The sequence below is a fragment of the Lepisosteus platostomus genome, chromosome 10 (genome assembly GCF_059453375.1).
Source record: "Lepisosteus platostomus isolate fLepPlt1 chromosome 10, fLepPlt1.hap1, whole genome shotgun sequence".
NCBI lineage: Eukaryota > Metazoa > Chordata > Actinopteri > Semionotiformes > Lepisosteidae > Lepisosteus > Lepisosteus platostomus.
The window spans coordinates 16,404,424-16,432,416 of record NC_142620.1 but is presented as its reverse complement, the minus strand read 5'-3'; the positions used below and the strand labels follow the sequence as shown (position 1 = coordinate 16,432,416).

General features: G+C 36.4%; 3 protein-coding genes and 1 long non-coding RNA gene across 7 annotated transcripts; 1 reads left to right on the top strand and 3 right to left on the bottom strand.

Moving 5' to 3' along the window:
- Positions 1-1,963: 1,963 nt before the first annotated feature.
- LOC148653440 (uncharacterized) lies at positions 1,964-3,287 on the bottom strand. Its single transcript, XR_015941542.1, has 3 exons — positions 3,188-3,287; positions 2,663-2,839; positions 1,964-2,042 (listed from the first exon to the last, which is right to left on the bottom strand). It is a non-coding gene; the product is annotated as an uncharacterized LOC148653440 (long non-coding RNA).
- A 2,920-nt stretch (positions 3,288-6,207) lies between these two features.
- On the top strand, positions 6,208-12,426 carry LOC148653439 (zinc-binding protein A33-like). Of its 2 annotated transcripts, none has more exons than XM_088648453.1 (7): positions 6,208-6,383; positions 7,349-7,517; positions 7,813-7,866; positions 8,390-8,443; positions 9,070-9,092; positions 9,479-9,603; positions 10,604-12,426. In XM_088648453.1, the coding sequence occupies exons 2-7, from the start codon at positions 7,374-7,376 to the stop codon at positions 11,128-11,130; spliced, it is 927 nt and encodes a 308-aa protein (XP_088504579.1). In that variant the 5' UTR covers positions 6,208-6,383; positions 7,349-7,373; the 3' UTR covers positions 11,131-12,426. The 2 variants fall into 2 exon arrangements, with proteins under 2 accessions (XP_088504579.1, XP_088504578.1); XM_088648452.1 differs by having other exon boundaries at positions 8,210-8,443.
- A 1,282-nt stretch (positions 12,427-13,708) lies between these two features.
- LOC148653438 (zinc-binding protein A33-like) lies at positions 13,709-20,457 on the bottom strand. 2 transcript variants are annotated; one of them, XM_088648447.1, is made up of 6 exons: positions 18,248-20,457; positions 17,324-17,398; positions 16,742-16,966; positions 16,185-16,207; positions 15,844-15,956; positions 13,709-15,456 (listed from the first exon to the last, which is right to left on the bottom strand). In XM_088648447.1, exons 1-6 carry the CDS (start codon positions 18,650-18,652, stop codon positions 14,903-14,905), a joined length of 1,395 nt encoding a protein of 464 aa, XP_088504573.1. In that variant the 5' UTR covers positions 18,653-20,457; the 3' UTR covers positions 13,709-14,902. The 2 variants fall into 2 exon arrangements, with proteins under 2 accessions (XP_088504573.1, XP_088504574.1); XM_088648448.1 differs by lacking the exon at positions 16,742-16,966.
- Positions 20,458-20,588: 131 nt separating this feature from the next.
- On the bottom strand, positions 20,589-26,364 carry LOC148653437 (zinc-binding protein A33-like). 2 transcript variants are annotated; one of them, XM_088648449.1, is made up of 6 exons: positions 25,872-26,363; positions 25,277-25,351; positions 23,977-24,210; positions 23,012-23,034; positions 22,240-22,355; positions 20,589-22,012 (listed from the first exon to the last, which is right to left on the bottom strand). In XM_088648449.1, the coding sequence occupies exons 1-6, from the start codon at positions 26,265-26,267 to the stop codon at positions 21,465-21,467; spliced, it is 1,392 nt and encodes a 463-aa protein (XP_088504575.1). In that variant the 5' UTR covers positions 26,268-26,363; the 3' UTR covers positions 20,589-21,464. The 2 variants fall into 2 exon arrangements, with proteins under 2 accessions (XP_088504575.1, XP_088504576.1); XM_088648450.1 differs by lacking the exon at positions 25,277-25,351 and having other exon boundaries at positions 25,872-26,364.
- Positions 26,365-27,993: the final 1,629 nt, after the last annotated feature.

The window sequence follows — 27,993 nt, the reverse complement described above, 5'->3', positions numbered from 1 at the left end:
TAATTTAATTTAATAATTGTTAATAAGGATTACCAGTTACGACTCAGACTTTGCTTTTTACAAAAAAATGCACATTTCACAATGCATGTAAATAATTACTACTAATTATTTTTACAGTAATAATTAATTTACTGTACTTGCTTGTACAGTACATTTTGACAGTGTAAGTCACAAAATACACAGCATTTGTTAAAACATACTCTTACAGTGTTAACAAAGTACAGTATATAAAGTTAACATTACTATAAATACATTTCTTCTCACTTTTAAATGAGATAAAAACAGTAATTATGGAATTTATTAATTAAGAATGGCTGATCATACCATAAACTATATATCTTTGCAGATTTATATATCTAATTATAGGTTTGTGTCTGACTCCCATCACAATAACTCGCTCGAGTCACTTGAAAAGAGTGAACTTGAACTTGAAAATTTCAAATACACAAAGGTCATGTATTTGTTAAAACATTTGTTTTCATTATGTATGTAAGCTTTAACAATAGCTTCCAGACTTTTTTCTGTATATTTATCTTCGTTTAAAGGTATCCAGACTTTGTTTAAGAAATATGATTTAATTGGTTCAGGTATGTTCTTGCAAATGTTATATCCATTTTTGAGGTGTTTTGTAAAAGACATCTCTTTATTGCGCATCTTGTGCACTTCACTCAAAATAATGGATATATATTTATTCCAGTCTAATTGGATACAATTACTTTGGATAAGATTACTTTCATTATCACTCCTGCTTAGATTATTCTTATATTGGAGTATTTTTTGTGCCTTAAGTTTTTGTTTAATTTTGTCCTCATCCTCCTTAACCACAGAAAACTTGTGCTCTGCTGATGGATTATTAAAATGGTCTTTCTGGCGTTTGAAATTCACATGACCGCATAATCCCCAGTACTGGCTGAAGCCAATATAACTAATTATCCCACAATCCAAGAACCATTTGTTACAATTTTCTTTCAGAATATTAATGCATGATTCACCTTTCTTCTTTTTAATACAAGGACTGTTCAGTGTATACAGAAATAATTGCCATTTTCTGGTACGTTTCATTCTCTGGTTTTCCAAAAGCACATTGACATCTGAACAAATTCTCTCTTCAGTATGCACACTATCTTTAGAATATTTACAAAAATTAATGTATTTCTCTTTCCCATCAGAGTCCAATATAAGTACCCAGGAATGCTGAACACTTTCATCAAATTCTTTATGTTCCTCCCACACTTGTGTGTGATATTTGTTGAATAGTTCTCGTATATTCAGTTTATGCTTTCTTATATAATCTGGGTTATATATTTTTATATGAAGTGCATTATCCATTATCCTAGTACTGCTGTCTGATAAACAGACATTATTTAAATGCTTCTTGATATCTGTTGTCTTTATGAAGTTCCTTTTTTCATCATGCTCAGTTCTGAAACATAAACAAAGACAAAAGTTAATGAAGTTAAGTTAAAGTTAATGCCAAAAGTTAATGAATAAATGCACAGATAAATGCATCTCGGCACTTACACACATACACACATAGCTTTTCCAGCTTTCTAGTTTTGTTCACTGCAATTCTTTAGCATGTACTGTATGCATACTTACATACATAAGGTGTTGAGTTTCTTTCTTTTGCTGCACTTTTTCAAGTGATTATCCTTTGGATTGATCTCACCGGTGATACCAGCTGTTGTGTTAGGGGACTGCTTGAACAGCTTTCTTCTTCTGTGTCTTCTTTTGTGCCTGCCAGAAACCAGCATTAACATGGATGTGAAAAAGTACTATACATGGACACACATTTATGTATCATTTGTAATACAACACTTTCAGTGCATGTACCTACACAGTGAAGATAGGGCTTATGGCGCCTTTCAAAGGAGCACAACATTATTTAAATGTAATGTACAATAAAATATAGTAAAGACCTTGTAAAAAAATCAGGTCCAAAGATAAGAGGAAAATAATATATCATTCCTCAGTTGAGATTTTGGTGTGCATGTGTTGATGTTTCTTTTTAATCGACATTTCCATATCTTCAGAAATAAATTCTGTAATCAGAAGAAATTCCTAACAATAATGAACATCATAAGATCAAATGTAGAGCAGTCAGAATTTGCATAATCTTTAATATTGTCTTCCCTTTACTTTTTAAAAATTGACTTTTGGTATAGTAAAGAAGCTTGTTTTAACTGACCTTTCTTTGCATTTTCTGTGGTTTCTGTTTTTCCCCATCATTACACCAGTTCTGAAATAACTTCTTATCTTCTTAATTAGTTCAGTTGTCAGAACCTCACCTCTGTAATTATATAGTGAAGGACATTCGTCACAAAGAACTGGTAAACCCTACCTGTAGTTATATTAACTTTCACAGTGTCTACTTTTGATTACTTGTATAACCCGTCTTGGAAGCTTTCATTTCATACAATATGAAACTACCTGAGAATTTTATGCTCTGCATCTTTCATTAAATTTCAGATTTCATAAAACAGCATATGGAAACATACTGTAAAAGACACTTAAGTTTGTTTAACTTTATTTCAAATGGCGCCATAAACATAATAGTTTCCTAGTCCAATAGAAAGTAACATCACTAGCATATTTTATAGCAAATTTGCCATTAATATTGTAACGCATACGGCTGACAGGCACTGTGTAAAAGCCGGCTTACCAGAGCGTCGACGTCACCGCCCTTCCCTGTAATAGCAGGACCACAGCTGCTGACCTGGGGGGGAGATCTCTCTTTAGTTCACCAGGCTGGGTCCCTGTTGAGTGACGCCGACGGCCCGGGTTCGCGTCCCATGACGGTGCGGGGTCGACTGTAAGCGGCAACGGCAAGGGCGCCCGCCTGAAAGCCGAAGTGTTACAATATTATAGAGCTCAACAATACAGTAATACAGTAAAGACATTGTAAAAAATCATGTCAAAAGATAATCTAAAAATATTATATCATTCCTCGGTTGAGATTTTGGTGTGTATGTGTTGATGTTTTTTAAATCAAAATTTCCATATCTTCAGAAATAAATTCGGAGTAATCACAAGAAATATATCTGTACAATTTACAAAATCCTAACAATAATGAACATTATAAGATCAAATGAAGAGCAGTCAGAATTTGCATAATCTTTAGTATTATCATCCCTTTGCTTTTTAAAAATAGACTTTCAGTTTAGTAATGAACCATGTTTTAACTTACCTTTTACACCAGTTATGAAATTACTTCTTATCTTCTTAAAAAATACGTTTTATCTTCTTAATTAGTTCAGTTGTTAGAACCTCACCTCTGTATTTATATACAGTAGTGTAGGACATTCGTCACAACTGGTTACGTCTACCTATAGTTAACTTTCACAGTGTCTTCTTTCAATTACTTGTATAACCTGTCTTCGAAGATTTAATTTCATACAATATGAAACTATCTGATCATTTTATGCTCTGCATCTTTCATTAAATTTCAGATTTCATAAAACAGCATATGGAAACATACTGTAAAAGACACAAGAAAGTAACATCACTAGCATATTTTATTGTCAATTTGCCATTAATAATAATGAGTTCAACAGTATAATAATTTTAAAAGAACTGCATCTTTTTATTTCATTCAACACTAACCAGAGGTCTTTGAAAAGAACAATTGGTAGAAATGAGTTCCCCCCAGTTAGAAAAGATTAAGAGCATGAAAAAGATTACAAACAAGAGGAGACTATCCATCCCATCTAAAAGTAATCCAAGTTGTTAAACAGGCCTGGGGTATCATGCCTCCAATGTGTTAATTATGTTGTAGGAATCAATCCTTGTCAAAAATGCTGTTTACAGGTTAGTGTTGTACTGTATTTTTCATTTTGGAGTTTAAATAAAATGATGAAGGCCTTAGAGTTCTTTCATTATTGGTAATAAAAGAAGAGGACAAATAATCATCTGTTTACTATACTATTTTTGTACCTCTTAATATAGCAGCTGAACAGTCAGTGAAAGGGGAAGGAAATCAAAGCACAGAAAGAGTAAAGCATTAGACTATGTTAGTGCATAAAGTGTAGCTAAAATGCTAAAACACTAGAAAAGAAATACAATACCTGTTGTTCAAACTGCATAAAAGGGGTTGTTTTCCTGAACTAATTTGTTCTCCATTTCTCCCTCCTGTGCATGTACAGTATGTGCAGTGTAAAGTCAGGTATTTATTTCTAATCATCACATTATGCTGATGGCTTACAGAAATCACTGGTTTTAGCTAGAATTCTAGTTAGCTTGATCATAAAAGCTGTCAGTAGATTTTATTTCTTTTTTTCTAAAATAAGAACCATAATTAATTGCAATTATATTGTACTTTTTATCCCAAAGGAGTACTTTTCATATACAGTACAAAGGAATCACTTAATTCACAGCTAAAGAGTAGCCCAGGGCTTGCTGATGTGTAGCAGCCATTGCTGTATGTATGAGATTGTCTATCCTGGACCCAGAAGGCCTGTATGTTTGTAGTGTAGGTTTTCATTCCAGCTGTTATCAAAGTCATTCAGTTGATTACTGGCTTAATGGGCCCGATTTACCAGCTTCTTCCAACTCTTCAGGAGCTGGTGGTTTGAAGGAGAAAACCTTTTAGACCTCAGACCTCAAACCTCTAGACCTCAAACACTGGTTCACTAGGATCAGGTTTTCCTACCCTTGACAAAGAAGATCAGGTAGATACGAAATTGCTTTACTGGTTAAATTAGATGAGATCTTTTAAGTACTTTTAAGTAGGACAGACCGTGTAACTCCAGAAAATAATTCACCCACTGCACAATTATTAGTGTTATACTGTATGTTGTAAGAAGTGGATTTGTAGACAACTGAGTGTCTACACCTTCGAAGTTGAAATATCTCAAGTCTTAATTGATGACAGCACGCACAAAGAGCCTTCAATTCAAATGGAGTGAAATACAAAAACACTTTCAGTATTGTTTGGAAAAATCAGAATGAAAGTAGATGTTACAGTATATGCCCTGAAGATATTATGAAACATTTGATATCATTTAGTAGAATAAATAATGCACAATAGGTAGTAGTGAGTTAAAAAACAAAACTTTTATTGATTTATCAAAGGCACTGTTTTGGGCAGATCAGTAATAATTTTAACATATTTTGCCAAAGTACATACATTCATCTAGCTTTGTTTTGTAGTCTAAAAATTAAAAAATAAGTTCCTGTTCCTATATCGTCTTTCCCTTCTACTGGAGCATAGTAAATCAATCAGCAAAAGAACGCCAGAACACAGAATTTACATTTCCGTGATTATATTAATTATTTATATTCATGTATCATATATTTTTTATTTTGGTTAAAAATAAAAATTACAGGCAAATGAAAATTTTAACCAGTATCTTAATCTCCCTACTGGTGAATATACATATATTTATATTCATATATATCAGCAGCTGTATCACCCTGCAACTCACAACTGGCAACCCACTGAAGCTAAGCAGGTGTGAGCCTGGTCAGTACCTGGATGAGAGACCTCCTGGGAAAAACTAAGGTTGCTGCTGGAAGAGGTGTTAGTGGGGCCAGAAGGGGGTGCTAACCCCGTGGCTCATGTGGGTACTAATGCCCCAGTGTAGTGACGGGGACACTATACTGTAAACAGGCGCTGTCCTTTGGATGAGACATAAAACCGAGGTCCTGACTCTCTGTGCTCATTAAAAAATCCCAGGGTGTCTCTTGAAGAGTAGGGGTGTAACCCTGGTGTCCTGGCCAAATTTCCCATTGTGTTCATCCATTTCCTCATGGCCTCCTAATAATCCCCCTCTATGAATTGGCTACATTACTCTGCTCTCCTCCCCATTAATAGCTAATGGCGTTCTGGTGCACTATGGCTGCCGTCGCATCATCCAGGTGGATGCTGCACATTGGTGGTGGTGGAGGGGAGTCCCCATTACCTGTAAAGTGCTTTGAGTGGAGTTTCCAGAAAAGAGCTATATAAGTGTAAGCAATTATTATTATTTATTTCAAAAGTCCTACGTCATCTTTTAAATGTCATTATTACATTTAAAATGTATATGAAATCATCTTAATTATATTATAAATACACATATGGATATACATGTATTACCATGCAGTGCTTTAAAATGAATTTACATGCAATATAGTATCATAGAGTCAGGAAATTCCAGATAAACTGGTCTATCAGCTTCAAGAAGACGTTTTGCCATGTTCTTTCTTCCTCCATTGCTTGTGGAATCTACCTAAGTTGAGCAATCCTACATAATACTACATAAAGGAGGGGTTGTTGTGAACGAGCAAGCACCTTTATAGAAAATGAAACTAATTACAGTGCGTCTTGCACTCTTATGATCCTCATAAATGAAACTAATTTCTGTGTGAAGAAAGAAAAGCCTGAAGAATTTAAAAACTACTCAAAGGTACAGTAATCATTCCTTTAAAATTTGTCTTTCAGTCAATTCTTTTAAATCAACAACGAAACAAATTCTATTGTTCCAAAGAAGAAGGCAACAGTTCCCTTAAATACAAGCATCATAATTTCTCATTCTAAATGTGAGACTTATTTTTTATTTGTATTTATTTTAATTATTTTTTCTTTAAGTAATGCAGCAGTGTTTCCACCTTCTACCATGATCTTATCAGATCTCAAAAGTAAGGTGTGAGCGTAGTGAATATTGGAATGTGGAACTGAGAAAAACAAAGTTACTGCTGCTCTATACAGTTGGTGCTGTCTGTGAACCTCTAGTAGGCACCCCTGGCTCTGGACCAGTCCTTCCAAACCAACAGTGCAGCATAGTGATAAGGCAAAGATGCCACAGAACTCTTTCTAAGAGTAGTTCATAAGAGACTCTCTACATTTTCACCTTAATTCAATTGGTGAAATAAATCAGGGTAAGGTTAGGATTAGTCAGCATGGGCTCCCATGGTTCTCGTTACACAATGGGACTCCTGTGACTTGCTGGACACCTACATAGCTGCTGTGACATCAGCGAGAGACATGCCACTCATTGTCTCTTTAGCAGGTGCAGGGAGCCTTTTCCAGAAACCGATGTCTTAATAGAATTGGCAATTCCAATTTAGGTCGGTATAAGAATAAATATATTAATCTTGTCATTTGCTCATCTTTACATATTAAGAAAAGTTTTAACAGGAATACTTATTCAAAATGGTCCAATATTAATTTATCAAAGGCAGAGTCAAAGTAAAGAAATGCCGAGAATAGGGCACTTGTATGTACAAATAATGTCTGGAAACTTTTTTGGGTACTGTAGACACACTCTTGAGTATGACCATGTTAGTTTTTCTGGCCATCTGTTTTGATGGAATTATGTACTTTTTACAAATATAGTTGACTCTTATAATCCTTTCCCTGTGCTTTTACTAGAGGATTGTAGCAGGTGTTGAACATAATGGACAAATGCAGCCACCATCAGGAAAAGCTTTGTGTGTTTTGTGAAAATGATAAAGAAGCCCTTTGCTCACAGTGTGTGGGATCTGAGAGTCACAGAGGACATACCGTGATCTCAGCAGAAAAGGCAGTGCAAGTCTTCCGCGTAAGTCAAGAGGGAGGTTTTCATTTCTTTTTCTTGATCACCTGCTTCACGTTACAGTTAATACACTACAGATTACCAGTAACATGGATAACAGCTATTTCTGCACTAGATTTTATATAGAATTAATAGCAAACTAACTGGAGAGTCAGCATAACTGCCAGCAGTTATGGTCTGGCTCTATCTGAAGAACATTGTAGGATTATGAGTTTTACTTTGAATAGAAAACATACAGTAATGATTTCCCAATACATTTCAGTATTTAACAAGAAAGAAATCTGCTTTCTTTTGAATTTAGGCTGAGATGCAGGCCAAGAAGAACCACTTGGAAACATTACGGGAGGATGCAAAGGTATTAACATGATGTTAGAAAGAATACAGCTCCTCTTTTTTTAATGGAAGATCTGTAGGAAGAAAATCCCTCAGCCAACTTCCATTTCAATCACAAGAAACCATCACAAGACTTTAAGTGGATGAACACATGTCCATCATAGTCTTACCCACCAGAAAACCTGGGTTGAATGAAGTAATCTGGATTGGTACTGTACCTTGGACAAGAACAGAACAGCACTGCCTTTTGAATCAATGTTTCACATTCCTACCAGATTTGGTGTTTATTTTAACTTGCATATTGAAATTAATAAATCTGAATCGGATTAATCAATTCTCATGTGTTCTCTGTTGCTACAAAATAGAACCAAGCTTCAAGCAGTGAGAAGAAGCTCACACAGCTCTTTGAGAGACTACAACAATTCCTCCTGCGGACCTCTATCCAGTTAGAGACAGAGCTGGAGGATGAGAGGAAGGTGAAGGCTCAGCTTATACAAAACAATATTGAGGTTGTCAATTCCATTACCTGTGATGTTTCTGCCCAGATCCAAAGTTTGGAGGAAATGAAGAAAGAAAATAAAAATTGCCTGGACTTAAGGGTAAATGTTTTATGACAATAATCTCTCAGCTTTAAACACAGTGCTACATACAGTATAGATGATGGACAAGCTTTATTAATGGCAGTTACAGCTTTATTATAATAAGGTATGGTTTATCCTTTCATGTGGAGCAGTGGCTCCTTGCATGGTCTTGGTGGGTTACAAAGTCTTCTGGAGCTCATTAAAACCGAGTAACATTAACTAAATTGGCTAAATTCATTGAGATCAGCATTTTCGTTTGCCTCTGATCTAAGACACCTATAAAACAGGCAGAACTGGGGCTCCCAAAGAACAAGGGTAATGACTGCTGTATAAAAACATAGGAATTCTGCCCCAGGTTGCAGAGTTAAGTTACTATGTCCATGAACACAACCATTTGAACAGGAGCAAGGTACTGTACCACTGAGATTATAAAGCTTCTAGTCGCTATTATGAAGACCATGTTTAAAGACCATCAACCAATCAAAAATTGATATAATTCATTTGATACTAGATTGTTTTTGTTGTTTTAATTACTTTATTTCCTTAATCACTTTATTGAAGTAGTGAACTGTGAACATGAGATCTGTTGTAGCATATACAGTATAATACAATAGTCATTTTTTCTTTCTTGTTTTAATTTGTAGACTTTCAATGGAAAATTGGAAAGGTTAGTCTTTTTCTTTTATTCCTGACCCTTTTTTAGTTTTGAAACTGTTTCATGCTTTTGTCAGAAGATGGTAGTGTTGCACTGTTTTTAATCTATGTAGCCATGAACAGACCTGCCCACCACTGCATTTAGTAAATATTATTGAATTTACGTTATTTCTTCTTAGATTTTTTTTATTTTTCTGTGCTTCAGTGTGTTGTACTACTGGTATTATTTGTGTTTTATTGTTCACATAAAACAAAGCACAGAAAAGCATATTCATCCCAATGCTGTCAGGTTTATTCTAAATTATCAGAGGTAGTGATAAATAGTTTAATTTGTTTTTAATTATTATAGCTTTAAAAAATGTTTAACCAGTCTCCCTGGACTTTTTGTATTCATTTCAGAAACAAGAAATTTGACTTTCCAAAACAAGAGGAAAGTCAGATGATAAATTCAGAGTTCTACTTGGGGAAGGTTGCTTACAGGCTCTGGAAACAGGCACAAGCTGCCAAGTTTACAGTTCATTCAGGTAAAATAGAAGTGTTTCATAAATATGAGGGAACTATTTTTGTCTTATATGTACTGTACGTCAATTCCTCATAACCACTGGCTTTGGAATTCAGGATTAATTTGAAGTATATTTGTACAAATGTTTTTAATTAATGAAAAAAGTTATAACTAATTTCATAATTAGCTCTCTCTTAATAAAAGGTTTATGGAAAAGGTGGGTTTAAAGTTTATTATTTTAAAATTAGATAGAAAAGGATTAGCAGTCACCATGACCCTGAATTGGATAAGTGGTTATAGAAGGTGATGATGAGGTGAAATAAATATTTAAGTTTTATTTCTATATATTTGGAATGACGGAATGTGGAATGGAATAATGAAATTTTAAAAACTGTCAGATTATCGTAATCAATGATTAACCAAATTGTGCTCATTGATTTTGAAATGTTTAATGTGGTGGTTGAACATACTGTACACAAATGGAAGATTGCAACAAAAATTAAATGTATACTTGCCAAGTATGAAGAACAGCAGTTTTGTTGTAAGATGACTTTTTGACGGGATGGTTTTGTGATCATTCTTTAAATATGGGTGATATGTTGCAATAATCAATTGATTAGTTACATTGACAACATGGAGATTTTAGGAAGAGCTGGCCCCCTTCATTTGTGTTGTCTTGCTGTGCCATATCATACAATGCTCTCAGTATAGTAACTCTTTTACATTATGGGGTACTCAGTGCTAGGTGTGTAAATACAAACCACTCAGCATGGAAGCACTTTTTCTTCCAGTACTGAATAAATGCCAGGCTTGCGTGTTTAGGTCAAGTCATTCATTCTCGGAGCAGCTCTGGAGCTCAGCTGCCAAAAACTAGCCGGCTTTGCTCTGGCTCCATCTGCCTGAAGCACAGTTAAAAGTACGTTAAAAGTACAAGTCAATCGTCTTACAAAGTTAATAAGCTTTTCCAAGTGTAATGTGAAAATGCAGACCTGAACCATGGCTCCATCCTCTGTTTCCCACAGTGACTGTTGCCCTGGATCCAGACACTGCTCACCCCGAGCTGACTCTCTTCGAGGAGCTCACATGCGTCAGGTACCGCGGAAGAAGGCTCCGCATCCCAGACTTCCCATCCCGATTCGACCAGTGTCCCTGTGTCCTGGGGACTCCAGGTTTCAAGGATGGACGGCAGTACTGGGAAGTGAGAGTGTGGAGCAAAAAGGAATGGGATTTGGGAGTGGCGACAGAGTCGGCAAACCGGAAGGGAGAAGTCCGACTGGATCCAGCCCACGGTTACTATACCATCATCTTGAGGGACGGCGGGAGGTATGCTGCCTGCGATTCCCCTCAGGTTCCCCTCAGGCCCCCTCGACAGCCCACAAAGATAGGCATCTTTCTGGATTATGACAGAGGCCGGCTGTGTTTCCTGGATGCTAATAACATGTATCCCCTCTACACCTTCGAGCACAGGTTCACCGAAACACTCTTCCCATTTTTCAGTCCTGGCATGGTTATTGATGGTCAAAATGTGGAGCCATTGAAAGTCTGCTGACTTAAGCAAGAAATAGCAAACTACAAACATTGAATCCTCGAGTTTTTTATTCATTTGTATTTAAGGTTTATTCATATGATCAATGATAAGGATACGCAATTTTTGCACAGTATTTGAATGTATTATGACTATTTTATCATTTTTTAATTTTCTTTTATTTTTGTATTTCTTTGGCTTCAGTGACAATGTGTTCAAGAAAGACTATGATATACAGTGGAATGTGGTATGCTTTTTTAACATTTGGTAAGGCTGTACTCTAAGCGTAGGAATAGAACATAAAACATCATCATATCAAAGTTACTTTAAAAAAATTAATTAAAATGTTATAATGCAAACCTTCTGTGAAACTAATACTTTTACTAATACTAATACTTTTTGACCCTGAATGAACATTATCACAAACAGTATTCTTATGCAGGGTAAAATCTACATGGTGAAGGACATCTGTAAATGTACCACAATTTAGATACTGTAGCTAGTACCCACAGTAATTGGGATGTGATTTTACAAAATACATACAGAGAGTCCATCTTATATAGCGCCTTGATATTCATTATTTCACAGGTATGTCATCATTCAATTAAGGAAACTAACTTCATTATAAATTGCACAGATCCTCTTTTACGTCGTTTTTCAAAGCACCAAAAACCAGTTACATGTTGGGCAGAAAGTCTTGTAGTGTGCCATGACATCGCATCATCCTCCCTACTTGTTGGTAAGTTTTGAAGTGAATGCATTGCAAATGCACATATTTTATACTACTACATTTGTACAATCTTTGGCCCATTACTGGGAAATCAAATGATGGTGCAAAGAAAAGTGCAATTTTCAAGATGCAGCTTGTTATTTTCTCTCTGTGAAAACAGACTTCCACCATCAAGCACATCAGATCCATTTAGAAGGTAAGAATAATAATATACTTGTTTGACTAATTCTGTTTAGTGTTTTTTTAAGTACACAAGTGAAAACTGTATGTGCTCGGACCAAAATTGAAACTAACTGCATAAGGATGGGTGGAGCAGTGGCAATGTGGCTGGAAGGTTGCCAGTTCAAATCCCACAGCCAGCAGAGGAATCCTACTCCACTGGGCCCCTGAGCAAAGGCCCTTAACCCCACCTGCTCCAGGGGCGCTGTACAATGGCTGACCCTGCGCTCTGACTCCAAGCTTCGCTCCTTGTCTGTGTGTCTCATGGAGAGCGATCTGGGGTATGCAAAAAGACAAATTCCTAATAAACGAATTGTATATGGCTAATAAAGTGATATAAGGGATATTCATTTCCCTTTGTATGTCGTTTCCATATAAGTTGCATTATTTATCAACCAACTTATAATGGGAGCCCATAGCTGAAGTCTATGAAGTCTATCATAACTAAAGTACAACTATACATGATTACTGCATGACACGGAAGTGGAGTTATTTGACCAGCAGGGAGAGGGCTTTCCCATAGAGCATAATACTGAAGCATCTTGCCAGTAATTGGTATTTTCACAGTGGTGTCAGGAGTGATGCCTTTTGCATGATGTTACACTAAGGCCCTGGCTGTACTGATGTACTGCAGCACTAACACCAAGTCAGGAGTACACATGAATTTAATTAAACTACATAAGACCAATACCAGGTGGCTCAGTGGTGCTGGTGCTGGGTTCAGTTTCTACGGTGCTGGGGTGCTGGGGTGCGTGGTGTTTCTGTTTTTCCCGTGTTTGCATGGGTTTCCTCCCACACTCCAAAGACATACTGTACTGTCCCACACTCCAAAGACATACTGGTAGGTTAATTGACTTCTGGGAAAATTGGCCCTGGTGTGAGTGTGTGTGTATGTTTGTGTCTGTGTCTGGACCTGTCCAGAGTGTTTCCAGCCTTCCGCCCATTGTGGATAGATGGATAGATGGGTGGATAGACGAACTTCACCTATAGCTTAGTATAGTATTCAATGCACATTTTATGCATGATAAAATAAAATTCATTTGTATAGATAATATCAGAAACAAACTGTTAGATGTTATATGAGTACAGTAATACAAAAGCCACCTATAATTCACAACATGCTTTGTAAGTTGGGAGCAGATGACCAAAACCACTGGGTTAAATAAACCTGCATATAAATTTTTACCTTTTTCCTTTTCTTTTTCCTCCATATTTCAAACATTTAAGTTCAGAACTGTGCTCACAATCCCCCATATACTTGCTCTCATGATGGGTGGGGACAAAATAGCAATAACACTTAAAATTTAATCCAATATAGAATTATGCTCTGCATCATTACTGAATCAAATTACACATTGGAGCACATAACACAGAACACTAATGCATATGCACAATTTTGCAATTAACCTTACCACACCAAATAATAAATTAAACCAATGACAGGGAAAGTATTTCTAAAGCTACAACCAGCAGTCATTCATACTGTGTTTAAATGTATACCATTCACCTCAGCTCAAACCTCTTTTCTTGGCCCTGACCAATGAAATCTCACAAAGTCCCTGGCACCAGCTGGGAAAGATACTGTATACTTTGAAGGGTTTCTCAGAATTAGGAATTAGTATATCTCAAAGGATTAGAGCCAACAACTCAATGTAAATGTTTCATTTCATTGTTCTTTCAATGAGTTTTTATTATTATTCTTAGCAATAGTACTTAGCATTGTTATAGTATTCAAATATAGCCATGGGTTTTATGCAAATAGCATTTCTTTAAATTATTTAATATCCTTTTAATTCAAACTTAAATGGTTAATCATCTGAGAAAACTGGACCAGTGGATTCACCTTATGTTACTTCATCCATGTTTTCATTAAAAGAAATAAAGATATTTTTTTCACAGTTTGTAGGTGTAGTAGGCCTGCAAAATGTTCATAACTAAAGTAAGCTGATTTTAGTGTACAGCAGTTGTTTGGTGTACAGCTGTTGATTCAGCTGGTGTACTTTTAAATCTAGACACCTTTGGAATCCTTGTTCAAATATTAAATACAGTTTTTCTACATGATTCAATAAAATTGATCTTAATGGGTATTATTAGAAATGAATTTAAATTTAAGAGAAATAATTGCACCCAAGAAATGGATGAGTTTGAAAATGTTCATTGAATAATTTAATGTATAGTGACATACATTTGAACCCGATTGACTGATTGGCTGGCTATAGGACAAAGAAGCTGGAACACTGGGAAACCATGCAGACTGAGGAATTCACCATGGGGCAGCTGCTTTGCTGGAGGAATGCATGAGACAAAATACAAAAAAGTGGAGTCTATGTAATTATATACTGTATATATACTGTGTAGATGTACAGTGAACACAAAATGATGGGAATGATTATAGTGCTTGGTATCATCAGCCCTTCCAAACTTCAGTAAAGAACTTCTAATATGTAGTATATAGATGAGCATTACCAGAAACCATCTAAAAATAGATTTTAAATTGATTGACATTTTATGATGCAGTGATTACATCAGATTACATAGTGTCAATTAAAAAACATATCCTAGGAGCTGATTGCTTCTTTGACACAGATGACATAGGTATTTTTTTTAATGAAGTTGCTTTTCCTTAGCTACTGTACAGTATGCACTTTAGGACAATGTTCAAATAATTACACGCTTTATAGCTGCAGTGCTTACACATTACCAAAACAAAGCACGGACTGGAATGAATGACCACCACAAAACCATAAAGCAACTGCGATTATGACTGAAACGATTTTAGTGTGTCTGGAATAGAACAAAATACATTGTGTTTGAATAAGTCAAATAGCTCCCTTGACCACTCAGCTATTACTCTTCTTGACTTGTGGGTTGTGGTGGACAAATTTGGAGAGGGAGAGAATTTCTCCCATCGTCATTTGGACCAAAATGGAAGTAGGGATACAGGCGTTCAGTGAAACTGTCTCTAAAAGAGAAAATGCAGGAGCCATCCACTGCGTTGTAGAAGGACACTTCTCCTTTTTCATAATCCAGGAAAATGCCAATCTTCCTGGGCCATCTTACAACCTGGGGGGATAGTGTCTGTGAAGTGCAGGTGCAGTAATCTGTCCCATCTCGCAACATTATGGCCCAGTAACCACTTAGAGGTCCCAGGCTGATGTTCCCCTTCCTGATTACTGACTCTTTTGCTATACCAAGGTCCCAGTGGATCTTCTCCCCGACTTCTACTTCCCAGTAGTGTTTCCTGGAGCTGTATCCCTGGGCCGCCAGGGCACAAAGACAGCTGTTGTAGCGCCCTGGGTTGTCAGGAAGGTCTTGTCTTTCCGCAGTGTATTCTAACCTAGTGCCATCCGCAGACACAATCAAATTTGGATGAGCAGTGTTGGGATCAAAAGTAAGATGTTCTAGAAGAGACACAAAAATAGAAATATTAGCAGAGCTTCTTAGTTTAATGCTGCCAGCTTTATGTGCTGCAAAGTTTCATATAATATATTATCCAGGAAAATGCCAATACTCACATCTTACTTTGCATGCTACAGTATATGACCCTTAAAATTTATTTAAATTCATATTCATCTTTGAATCATTTCCATATCAGGAATGGATTGGGGGTATCACATGAGTCATGTTAGGGGTAAAAATGGAGAAAAAAATAACTGATATTTCATGTATAGTATGTGAAAAAATAGTAAAAACTAAGCCCAAAGCAATACTATCTGTTTTATCATTTGAGAAATAACATCAAATATGTGCTAGCCAGAAATGTCAATTGCACAATTAAAGAAAGTTACCTGAAAATAACACAAGAAGGGCAAAGTGTACATTTTTCCAGGTAGAGTGTAAGGCAGTCCCCAGGTAGTTTGCTGAGTTTAAAGTTTTCTCTGAATCTATAATGTTTGAATACCTGAAAATCAAAACAAAATTATACATTTTTTCATCCTCCATTATATACAATATTTAATATATGTATATATACATAAGCTAGAGTTAGATTAACACAATACTGTATGTTTAAAGAATAAAAAAGCATATTTATTCATCAAAATGCACATTTTACAAGTTACAAAATAGTTACAAAATAACCTTTCAATACCTCTAGACAGGCAGAAAAATAAATCTCTTAACATTTTACCTTTTGCAAGTTTTCACAATTTTCTGATTAAAAAAGAAAAGAAAAATGTTAATATTTTCTCATTATTTTACATTTAAAATCACAAAAGAAGTTTCTATGTAGGTCTGTCAGTTTTATTTTAAAAAGCCTTGAAGATATACAGTAGATGCACACATTTAAAACTGTTAAAAAAAACATTTAGCCAGTTCTGGAATATACTGTACTTTCTACAGAATGCTAAGCCAACTATTTAGCGATAATTATTAACCAAAAATATTACGTGAGGAATCTGTTGTTACACATATGATGACACATCATCAAGTAACAGTTAATGATTAAGGAGAAAAGGGAAGGTTATAATTTTACTGTATCTAGTACTAAAGGATATGTTTAGCTCTCTACAGAAAACAACATATACAAGTTTTCATTACATTTAAAATATTGTATCTGGTTATGACTTTTCCAGTTTGCATATAGATTATTTAATGTCAGTGAGCAATTATTACATAATATGTGCTTTAGAGACTAAAAACTCCTCATATTTAGAAAAGCAGTCTTCAATTAACACTGCAACTTACAGCAAGAAAAGAGGCATTTTGTGACTCAGCTACCTCCACAGCACTCTGAACCTCCTTAGTAAGTAACAGTTTGTCTGACTCTAACTGTCTCATTTTGCTCTTCATATCAGCGACTAACAGGGACTTCTCATGCATTACTCCAAGGAGCAGCACTTGCTCTGTCAGGTTTAGGTGGTGATGCAGTCTGGCGAACAACATTTGGATTTGTCTTCTTCCTTTGTGTGCCTAGTCATGCAGAGAAAAGAGAATCTGCATCAAGTTGTAAAGACTAAACATGTACTGTAGATACAAGAATTTCTAAAGCCCATGAAATACAGTAGTACAGTACACAGTAAGGTTTTCAAACTGTTTCAAAACTAAAATGATTTGAAAAGGCAGTGACAATCTTTAGTGTTTTAAGTATTAAACACTAATTATTAGTAACGAATTCATGAGTCCCTCATCTACTACTAGTCCATTTGTTTATTGATAACTCTTTTTACTATTATTAAAAAAAGTCACTAATACATACTTTTGTATTTTCTAAGAAATTGGCATATTTCTTACTAATAGAGGAAATCATAAAGTTCACTTTATTATTACCTGTATTTGCAGCAGATGTGACTCCATGGATTTCAGCACTCTGTTGTAGTTGTTAACTTTATCCTGGATGTCTTCCTATTAAAGAGAACCCAGACTAATAAGATAAAAAGACTACTTTATATAGCATTGAAAATTATACTTCCCACTTTTTAGCTCTTTTAAGAGTATCTTAATTTAAGCCAAGCTTGCTACAAAGCAGCAGTGCAGAGAGGTGGAGTGGCCTCTGGACTAGAGGGTCACAGATTGAAATCAAGTAAGATGTTGCTGTTGTGCCCTTGAGCAAGTCACTTTACTTAGGTTGCTCCAGTAAAGGCCCTGTGTATAATTATTGTAGGTGTTCTTCAGTATGTTGCTGTGAATAAACCAAAATTCTCAGTTGACCTATTTGATAACAGAAAAGATAGAATTAAGAAAAATAAGTAGACTCCTTATTTTTCCTTACTTTCATAGCTATACTGCATCATCTCAAAGAAGAAATATGAGATATGCAGAAACAGACTTGGTATAAGGTACAGTAGATACAAATATGGTGCACTTGAGTTGCACTGATACAAGAGATTATAGCACAATTAAATGAAATAAACATTTAACAAGATATGTTTGCTTAAGAACAAACAAAACATTTTTTCTTTGTTCTTGGACAAATGAAACAAAAGAAAAGGTTTTCTTTGACAGTTCTGTAACAGAAAAAAAATACATTTTTATTCATTTGTGAATTTAGCCCTTTAATTGTGTTCAAGAAGTAAAGTACTGTACATGTACTAAGTACTGGAAAAATGTCTTTGATCTATCGCCAGAAATTGTCATTTGGATGAAGTCAGAAGACTGGTGAAATGTTCATGAAACCATAAGATCAAATAGGTTAACAAATATATTTGCATACAGCTGGGCAAAATAGGATTTCAATAGCTACTGTTACAGTACCTTAAACGCTTCCAGAGCTTCCTCTGCTGGGATAATCTTGTGCCCTGCATGCTCTTCACCTGACACACACTTAACGCAAAGTAACTGGAAACAATCGTGGCAGAAAAGTTTCAGTTTTCCTTCATGGCGAGTACACTCAGGAAGCTCAAACAATTTTTCTGCCACTAGTTTCTCTTGCACATATATTCCCACAATCCTCTGCAACAGGCTGTCATTTCTCCAGCTATCAGAGATGGAACAGTGATGACAGTCCGGACACAGGACTCCCTCTGGGGTTCGTGTCGTTTGACTGAGGCAAAGCCTGCAGAAGCTATGTCCACACATCAGTGTCACTGGGTCATGGAATAGTTTCCGACAACCTTTGCAGGATAATTCCAAAACAAGTTGAGATTCAAAACTTTCCATTGCTGAGTACACCTGAGCACCCTTCACGAATGTACTTTCTGATTCAGTAGCTAACAGATCCCTCCTTCCACCACACCCTGCTTTCTGGGTTAATTAGCATATTTGTTGCACCTGTTTTAAAACCTGAAATACTGGAATGACTCATATGGGCATTAAAAGCAATTTAAGTTGCCCTCATACACAGTATTTAGTAGCAGTTTTACTTATATAATCATTTTAAACTCCTAGGAGATAATTGTAAATAATCCAAGGAGAATGCATTCTTGGCTGAACAATGTCTTATTAAGGACAACAAAACCTTGATAATTGCATTGAAGTAAACAGAATAAATAATAGTTGAGCAAAATTTTCAGGAATCCTCTTATGCATTGGTTAACAGAAGGCAACACTGTTAGCTAGTGTTAGAAGAAATTGAAAATCATTAGCACAATCACCCTGGTCTGTTTGTGTAATCGTCAGAATCAAAAACCAAAGAAAGTCAGCTCTGTGTTATTTTGACAGCAAATAACATTCAGTTAAAACCACAATGCTCTTTTTAGAATAATCTTCCCAAAAAGCAGGCCTTTAAAGCAGAAAAATATTTTTTAAACCTTTTTAAACCTGTGTGGGTAATGCTGTCTGTTTGTGTTGCAGGACAATGGATACCTTATAAAATATATGGTTTTAGGCACTGGTAGATATTGGTTATTGTGTTATACAGTATGGTGTACAGCACAAAATGCTGCTTTAAACAAATCCTTGCATATTATTACTAGCAATTTACTCAGTTCAGAAACCTACATAGTATGAGAAAAGGAAAAAAGCACACTGTCCATAGCTCTATGCACATCTTTTCTAGCACTCTGCATTTTGGTCTGATCAGATATAGATGTCTCTCACACTCTTCGCCTCGTACAACCAGGGAACAAAGCCACTTTCTCATCTATTTTCGAACAAGCAGCTCTTTGCCATGATGCCAGCTCTTTTTACAGTTCTCCTGATGTTGTCAGTTCTCAGCCTGGTGTTGTTAAGTAAGATACTCTTTCCAGGTCACTGCAGCTTCTTCCTCTGCCCACCACAGAAATCCTATCTCTAGTGATCTTGTTTTCTATCGCTTGCACCACATGTGCTTCTCATTTCACTCCTTTCTGCATCAGTGTTCTTATAAAACATCACATATCTTAAATGACTTGATCATACAATGCTCATACCTACATCAAATGCGCTTCTCACACTGTATTCACACTCTCCATTCAGTTTTGGAGAAACGACATATCCAAACCAACTTGATCAAGCAGAGTTCTCACTCCAGTAGCTCCATCACTGACGAAATTTGTATCTGTGTTTTGGGGTTCCTTTCATTCTTTTTGGGGGGTGTGACAACACTGGCCATATGGCCAAGGCTGTCCTTTCCTCAGCCAGGACAGTTATTCCTTGACACCTACAGTAAGTACTTAGTACACTATTCCTTTATTTTCATCAGCTCCTTTCATTCTGCAGGAATTCACCGAGCTTCTTGTGCAATTAAAAAGAAGTTCAGGAGGAGGTCAATTGTAATCTCAAACTCCTGCTTTCTCACGTACTGTATACTGTAAATACTTACCTGCTGTCCATAACTCTTCATGCATCTTTTCTAGCACCTCTCATTCCACCCCATCTTCACCCTTGCAGCAGACTCCTTGGTTCATTCCTTGTAAGTGAGGGACATTGCGACACTTCTAGCCTTATGACCATGGCTGTCATACCAATCACTAATCTTCACTAAATTATTACATAAAGTACACTATCACTTTGTGTCTGTTGGTTCATTTAGTTGTAAGTCGAATTTGAACAAATTACTGAATATTTTTCAGTTTTCTGTAGCGATTGATTTTCTACGGGTAAGGACCACATGACACTGTGCAGTGCAGTGTCAATAATAGCTGCATCCAGGAGGAAAATAGAAATGTCACCAATGGAAATTTATATATTTTAATTTAAATAATGAAAATGACCTTCAGAATTTTAAATAAACACTTTTGAGATCCATGAAAATTAATTGTTTAACAATAAGGACCTTCCACCTGTTCCATAATTAATGATGATCTTCCAGATTTTTTCACTTGATGCATTCAAGCAACATTCTAGCAATAAAGCTAATAAAAAGGGACAGGAGAGGACAGCATTCAAATACATCACAAATTAACAAAGGCATTGACAAAGTCAATACAATGAACGTCTTCAATCCATCAACTTCAGAACATTCTGCAAATGGAAACTAAAGGAAATACCAACAATAGGAGACATTTCTTTACATAAAGTCTAGTGGGAGTCTAGACCAAGCTGCCCCACTGTGATGTTAAAGCTGAGAGTCTTCCATCTTTCAAGAAATGGCTAAACGAGATCCTTGGATCAGAAATTAAAAGTGCCAATCTGTATTTTTGCTTTATATTAAACTTTTCAGCATCAAATCTGAATTAAGTAATTTTGACAAAAACAAAATTACTCTCCACCTTAGGAGAGAACTGTGCTACTGAAAAACCAAAAGAGAGAGTAGAGCTGAATGACTCATTTGTAACCTTATATTCTTATGTATATTGTAAATTATTTTACACTTAACAATTAACTGTTCAGAGATAAGAATGATAATTCTTTTTTCATAAAACAAGTTCCAAGATTTTGGGAGAAGGAAACTTTGCTACCTTTATTATACATCAGACAAAAAAATGTTTACAATTGCCATCATTCATGTGGTTACTTATTTAAAAAATAATAACTTTATAATTAAACAATCTTGCTAGCACCTCAGATAAAAGTCTGGTGTTCCCTAATGAATGCAAACAGCAACAGCTAACTAATCTTCGGTTTCCTGTGTTGTGTGAATAACCATTGGCTCTGTATTCCCAATCCCTATATTTCCAGTTGGTGTGAAATAAGGGTAAAGCCTTTCAGTGAAAACAGTCTCAAAAGTATAGATGAAGGAAGAGTCTTCAGTGTTAATGAAAGACAGCTTCCCAACTTCATAGTCCAGCACTATTTTGATTCTCTTTGGTTTTGATTTCAAAACCAAGTTAACAGGGGGTGTGTCAAGAGCCTGATATTGCTTGCCATTTCTCAACCATATAGCCCAGTAGCCATTTTCTGGGCTAAGAACTATCTTCCCTTTCCTGTTGGCTGACTCTTGGGCTATACCTAAATCCCAGTCCGACCTGCATCCCACCTCCACCTCCCAGCTATGGGTCCCTGATGTGAAACCCTTGGCCCCAAGTACGCAGCAGCATCTGTCATAGCGCTTAGGGGAATCATCTTGGTCCCATTTAACCTCATGGTAAAACAGGCTCCTCAAATCCTCTGAAAGAGCCAGAGACTTATGAGCTGTGTTAGGGTCCAAGACCACCATGTCTGCAGAAATATGGAAAACAGAATATTAATGTTTTTAGAATCATATCTCCCAAACAATAAATTACAAGGTACTGTAAATGCAATTTGATAAGAAAAATAGAAATTGTACTCTGTAATCATGTAGCTTTATAAATTGTATACATTAAAGGATATCCTTTGTGTCAGTAATTATTTGCAACTTTCAATTATTATTTTACAAAATAAATTAATTGGTCAGTCAAGCTCACCAGTGTCAATGGCAGCCAGCATCTTATCCCAGACATCTGTGGAAAGTGAATTAAGGTGTTTTTCAACTTCTACTTCATGGTTAGCTTTGTTAGTTCTTTTTCTCGTGGCATCCACCCTGTAACATAAAGAGGGTATTCAAATCCAACTCGCATAAAGCTTGGTGTAGAAGCAGAAAATATAGGAGGTAAGTCCAATGCATCCTTCTTGAATATTAATTGTAAATTCGGAATTAAACAACCATTTTCTTATTAATCTCTTTGTTCTTCAATGCAGGCATTCCATGATTTTAAATGACAATGAGCAACAAATTAAACTTCCACAACATCTGTGACTTATTACTTAGTATCTAATACAGTCGACTTGCAACTTACTGTATTTACTCTCAATTTAAGCAGTCGAAGATTTAGGCGGTTGACTCCAGAAAATAAAAAAAACATTGCTCTGAAATATTCATCAAGCACGCCTATGAGAGCTAGTTAGTGAGCCTATACTCATCTTATATACAGTACTTGTATTTACTGTTTTTACACATATTTATTAAGAGATTAGTAGAGGGGTTTTTATAAGGGTTATAGGGTAAAATTTGACTATATGCGAATTTGGCTTTACACACTACTCAAAATCCCTAATCCCAGCATAAATTATGAGTTGACTGTATATCGCATTCTCGTTAGAAAACATATTGTTATTGGCAGATTTTTGTGAAACACTCCAAAATGTAGTGCTCACAATTCTATAAATCTTTAACATTGGTGTCAAATAAAATCTTACCTTTTCCAGGCTTCTTGCAATCTCTACAGAGAAGAAATAAATACAATTAGCTGTATGGATAATTTCACTCTAGCTTTATTCATATTTTAGCAATGAATTTTCATAGTTTAAAGACAAACAACTTCTCTCTTATTTTTAATCTAACACATTCAAATAGAAGAACATACCAGAAGCGATATCACCCTGCAACTCACAACTGGCAACCTACTAAGCAGATGCAAACCTGGTCAGTACCTGGATAGGAGACCTCCTGGGGAAAAAAAAGGTTGCTGCTGGAAAAGGTGTTAGTAGGGCTAGCAGGGGGTACTCACCCTGCAGTCTTGTTTGTCCTAATACCCCAGTATAGTGACAGGGACACTATACTGTAAAAAGACACCGTCCTACAATTGAGACGGAAAACCGTGGTCCTGACCACATGGTCATTAAAAATCATTGGGTGTTTCTCGAAAAGAGTGTTTACCCTGGCATCCTGGCCAAATTCCTCCTGGCCTTTACCAATCATGGCCTCCTAATAATCCCCATCTCTGAACTGATTTCATCACTCTGTTCTCCTTCCCACTGAAAACTGATGTGTGGTGAGCATTCTGGCGCACTATGGCTGCCATCGCATCATCCAGGTGGATGCTGCACATTGGTGGTGGTGGAGGGGATCCCCATTACCTTTAAAGCACTTTGAGTGGAGAGTCCAGAAAAAGGGCTATATAAGTGTAAGCAATTATTATTATTATTATTATTATTATTATTATTATTATTATTAATAATAATAATAAGAATGTTTGACGAACTCAACACCAATTCATCACATCGACAGACAGTTCAAAGTAAAAAAGGAAAACATCTGTGGATGTTTGGATGGTTCTGCTTTCCAGAATGACCGATTATTTCAATTCAGTAATTGTGAATAGTGTTTCTTACTAGATTGAATGACTCAATACAGAGCAGATGAGTCTTCAGGCTAGTCTTACCCTGAGCATGAGGCCATATCCCTTCTCCTCCAAATCTTCCTCCACTTCAGTCAAGCTGCTCGTGAGGATGCCGAGGCCCTCTTTCACTGAATCTATCTCCTTCTCTATCTCCTGCTGCTGCGCCTCCTCCTCCTTCCTCACACAGTCTAGCACACGTTGCTCTTCCTCACGCAAAAACTGCCTAGCCACTTCCACCATTCGCAGCAGTTGAGCCCCAGTCACATCGGCCTGCTCCTGCAGCAAGACCAACAATCGTCCATGTCATCAGTTCAAACTTGTAAGCAAGATCGTCTGCTCCTTTATCAAACTACATTGTTGCTTCTGCATGGATTACTTTATACTAATCCAATTATAGCCATGCTGAAAAGAGAAGAAAGAAAACACAATGTTTCGGTTGTGGAGCCTTCTTCAGGTGTGAGCAGGATAATCTGTTTTTTGAGGGAGAAAATGGTAGAAAGCATTAGTTTCCTAGAAAATTGTAGTAGACGTTTCTGAGTGTTACTCTGAGTGGTATTAGAATCACAAGAAAAAGTATTACATTTCAGGTGAAATCCTTTAGGAATGATATTATGTCAACGACATCTGTGAAGGAATAGGAGGTGGTTAGAAAGCCTGGTCTTGGAACAGATCGCTGTGAAGAGATGGAAAGCTGGTTTAGTAAGTGACCCTGCTCACACCTGAAGAAGGCTCCACAGCTGAAAGGTTGTGTTTTCTTTCTTCTCTTTTCAGCATGGAATAAACCTATTACTTGTTCCTTTGCAGCCTACACATGCTGACACAGCTACCCACCTGAACTATTTTTAGCCATTACAGTCAGTGTTGCTTTGATAAAATTCCTTAAAGGATGAAAGCAAGGAAATGACTGTTACATATTGTAGCATTTAGTGCATAACGTTTCCACACTAGGCTTCTGAGCCCTGTGTAGCACTAACAATGTACTTTTTACCCCTTATCTCAATGAATTCTGAAATGTAATGAATTCAGTGAGAGCACTGGTTACTTACAGTAAGACTTCAAGCAATACCGATAAAGAGAGAGAAGAAAATAGGATTCTCTACTCTAGGAAAATAAAAATCTCTTTAACAGGTTAGGAAATCTTGAATTATGTTTAGAGGGGATTAGAGGAAAACTCAATTAAATTTACTAGTACACTGCACTTCACTTAAAAAAACTTTCAATAAATTAATAATGAATATTCAATTTTAAAACTAGATACATGGATCTGAAAACTGTGTATTAGTTACTTCAAGCACTCTGTATGAATTTGTAGTCTCTTTTTAGTCTTAAAAGAGTATTTTACCTCTATTCGCTTCAGTGAGCATTCGTACTTGGCTTTAGCCTTTTCACTTTCATGTATTCTCTCTGTCATTTCATTCTGGTGGGAAAATAACATAAAAGTGTTATGAATAACAAACGTTTTGTGCTCATATTGTATTTCCTTTCTTTTAAAGTGCTGTACCCCTTGCCAAATTATGTAGACAAGATGTACAACAGGGAAATAGTACAGTAGGTTATTGTTTTTCTCAATAGATAAACGGTTTGCAATTTCATAAAGAGACATTTTTATGAAGGATGAGTGATAAGCAATTACTGTAATCTTGTAGAACACAAGAGGTCTCCTTTCTGCACATCATCACTTGTGAAGAAATTAATATTCATACAGACCTTCTGAGTCATTCATAATAAAACAAAAAATAAAAAGAACTGCTCATTTGTGAGAAGATTTTATATTTGCTGTTCTTATAATTGTAACGCCAACAAACCATAAACAAAATGAAAAGAATTTGCCACATCAGAAACCATTTTCCACAGGACTGGAGCCAGCCTGTGATATTTAGTACAAACATGTAGACCAGAACAGACACTGCTGCATCTTTGGCTGTAAACTGTCTTACCATGAACTCCTCCAGCACATTTTGTATAGGGATAACATGGTGGCTTGCATGCTGCTTGGAGAACTGGCAAATAAAACAGATTGCATCTTCCTCCTCTTTACAAAAAAACTGTAGCTCCTGGTGGTGTTTAAGGCAAACAGTGGTGCTAGCTCTCTCTTTCCGAAGCAGAGCAGACACACATGTCAATGTATGGTTGGACCTCAGTACACCTGAGCTAGGAGATTCCCCGCAGTTTGCACAGACCCTACAGTCCTTGTTTTCCCAATGCTGGGCAATGCACTCCCGGCAGAAAATATGCCCACAATCCAGGGTGACGGGCTCAGTGAAGATGTCCTTGCAGATAGGACACTGCAGCTCTGCTACTAAACTGCTTACATAAGCTCCTGCAACCGCCATGAGTAAATGTGAAAAACTAAAAAACGGGAACGCACAGCACAGCAATACAGAGAATGGGTGCTGTCTTTCATGCACTCTCTGGAACAGGAAAAATAGGAAGTTAACCTTAAACCTGTTCTTCAACATTCCTAGTGGCCACAGAAGACAGTGTTGGAAACACCTACCACTGTCTACACGCTGCTGTTAAGCACATTGATGTCAGAGTCTCTTAAAGCAATATGAACAGTTACCTTTAATATCTTAACCCAGGACAGATTCCTTACCTTCAACACTCTATAAATTAACACTAGCTGCTGCTAATGTTTCCACCGTTTTGTACTGTATGTACTGTAGTGGCATGCCTGGCTATTGTCAAGTTTGCCTTACTTTCTTTAATGTTTGTTGTGACCACATAAAGCACTAACAAAATTCTTCAACACTCAGAAATGTTTCAATAGAACAGAAAACTGTAAAGGTCACTTGACACTCCCTTTTTTGTTACTTGATGTATGGCTTGAATTATTGGATGTGCAAATGGAGCCTGTAGAACATTTTCCCATGATCTATGTTTTTGTGGTTATTAAAATCACGTATTTACCGATGCCAAAACCAAGATTTATTGTCCATGATGTACTGACGCCTTGTGGACATGAGTACGAACTTCATCTTCATCAGTCCACAAGAGCTGTTATGATGTGGTCACTGGCTTGTCTCTACCTTGCCTCTTAACACTTCTTCTGAATTTCCATAGGCTTCCACCACATCCTCTTCCAGGCTATTTCAACAGGCCTAACTCACTTTCTCCAATGCTCTGCTTTGTCCGTCAGGCATCCATTCTAGCAGTTTTAAATGAGCAAGGGACACTGCGCTGAAATGTTTGCATATATCTAACATTTAACTACAGTCAAATCCATGCCCTAAGTTTAAAGATTATCAAGCATTTGGTGTGTGTCTGTGATTCAGTATTGCTTCACAATACTCTGTGGTTTCCTGTATATTCCTTCCCAGTCACATAACCATTCCACTTAAAACAAAAGAGATTAGTACTTAACTTTTTAATGTTTATTTTAATTTAAAGAGAGTTAGAGGGGATCAAAATCACATAATCAAGATTCCAAACCAGGCACTCTCTCTGCAATGTTGTAAGAGCTGGGTCTCCATGAATAAAGCTAAATACTTTTAGTAGCTCAATGGCAAACATGTTAAAAACAACCTGTCAAATGAATAGCCTCTATCAGTAACGGGCAATGAATGGTTGACTTGCTCCATTGTCATCCCAAACTAGAATAATCTCAAAATCTCAATCTTATTGAAAGCCAGTGAGACTGTCGTAATTCCCAGCACCATTAACATCACAACCACCACTGAAGATGATCCTGCTTGAAGAATGAGATGGGACTGGCCTGCATAAATGTCAGAATCTCGTGGAATACACACCACATCATGTTCATGCTGCTCCTACTGCTCAGTTGTGACTAAGATAAATAGTGGGATCTGTAGTGAGTGTACATTTCTCAGCTAACCAGGCATTCCTCGACCCACATGTTTTCTTAATCACACTAAAAGCTTTGCAGCTACATTTGTTACTGTATACAGTATGCTTTTATTTACTTTACAGCCAACACTATAGAATAGGATAAATTATTGTTGTTAATGTTTTTAGCTTAAAATCTATCTTGGGCTCATTCAGAATAATATTGATTGAAGTTGAGTTCACACTAAAGTCTGAATGTCATGCAATAAGACT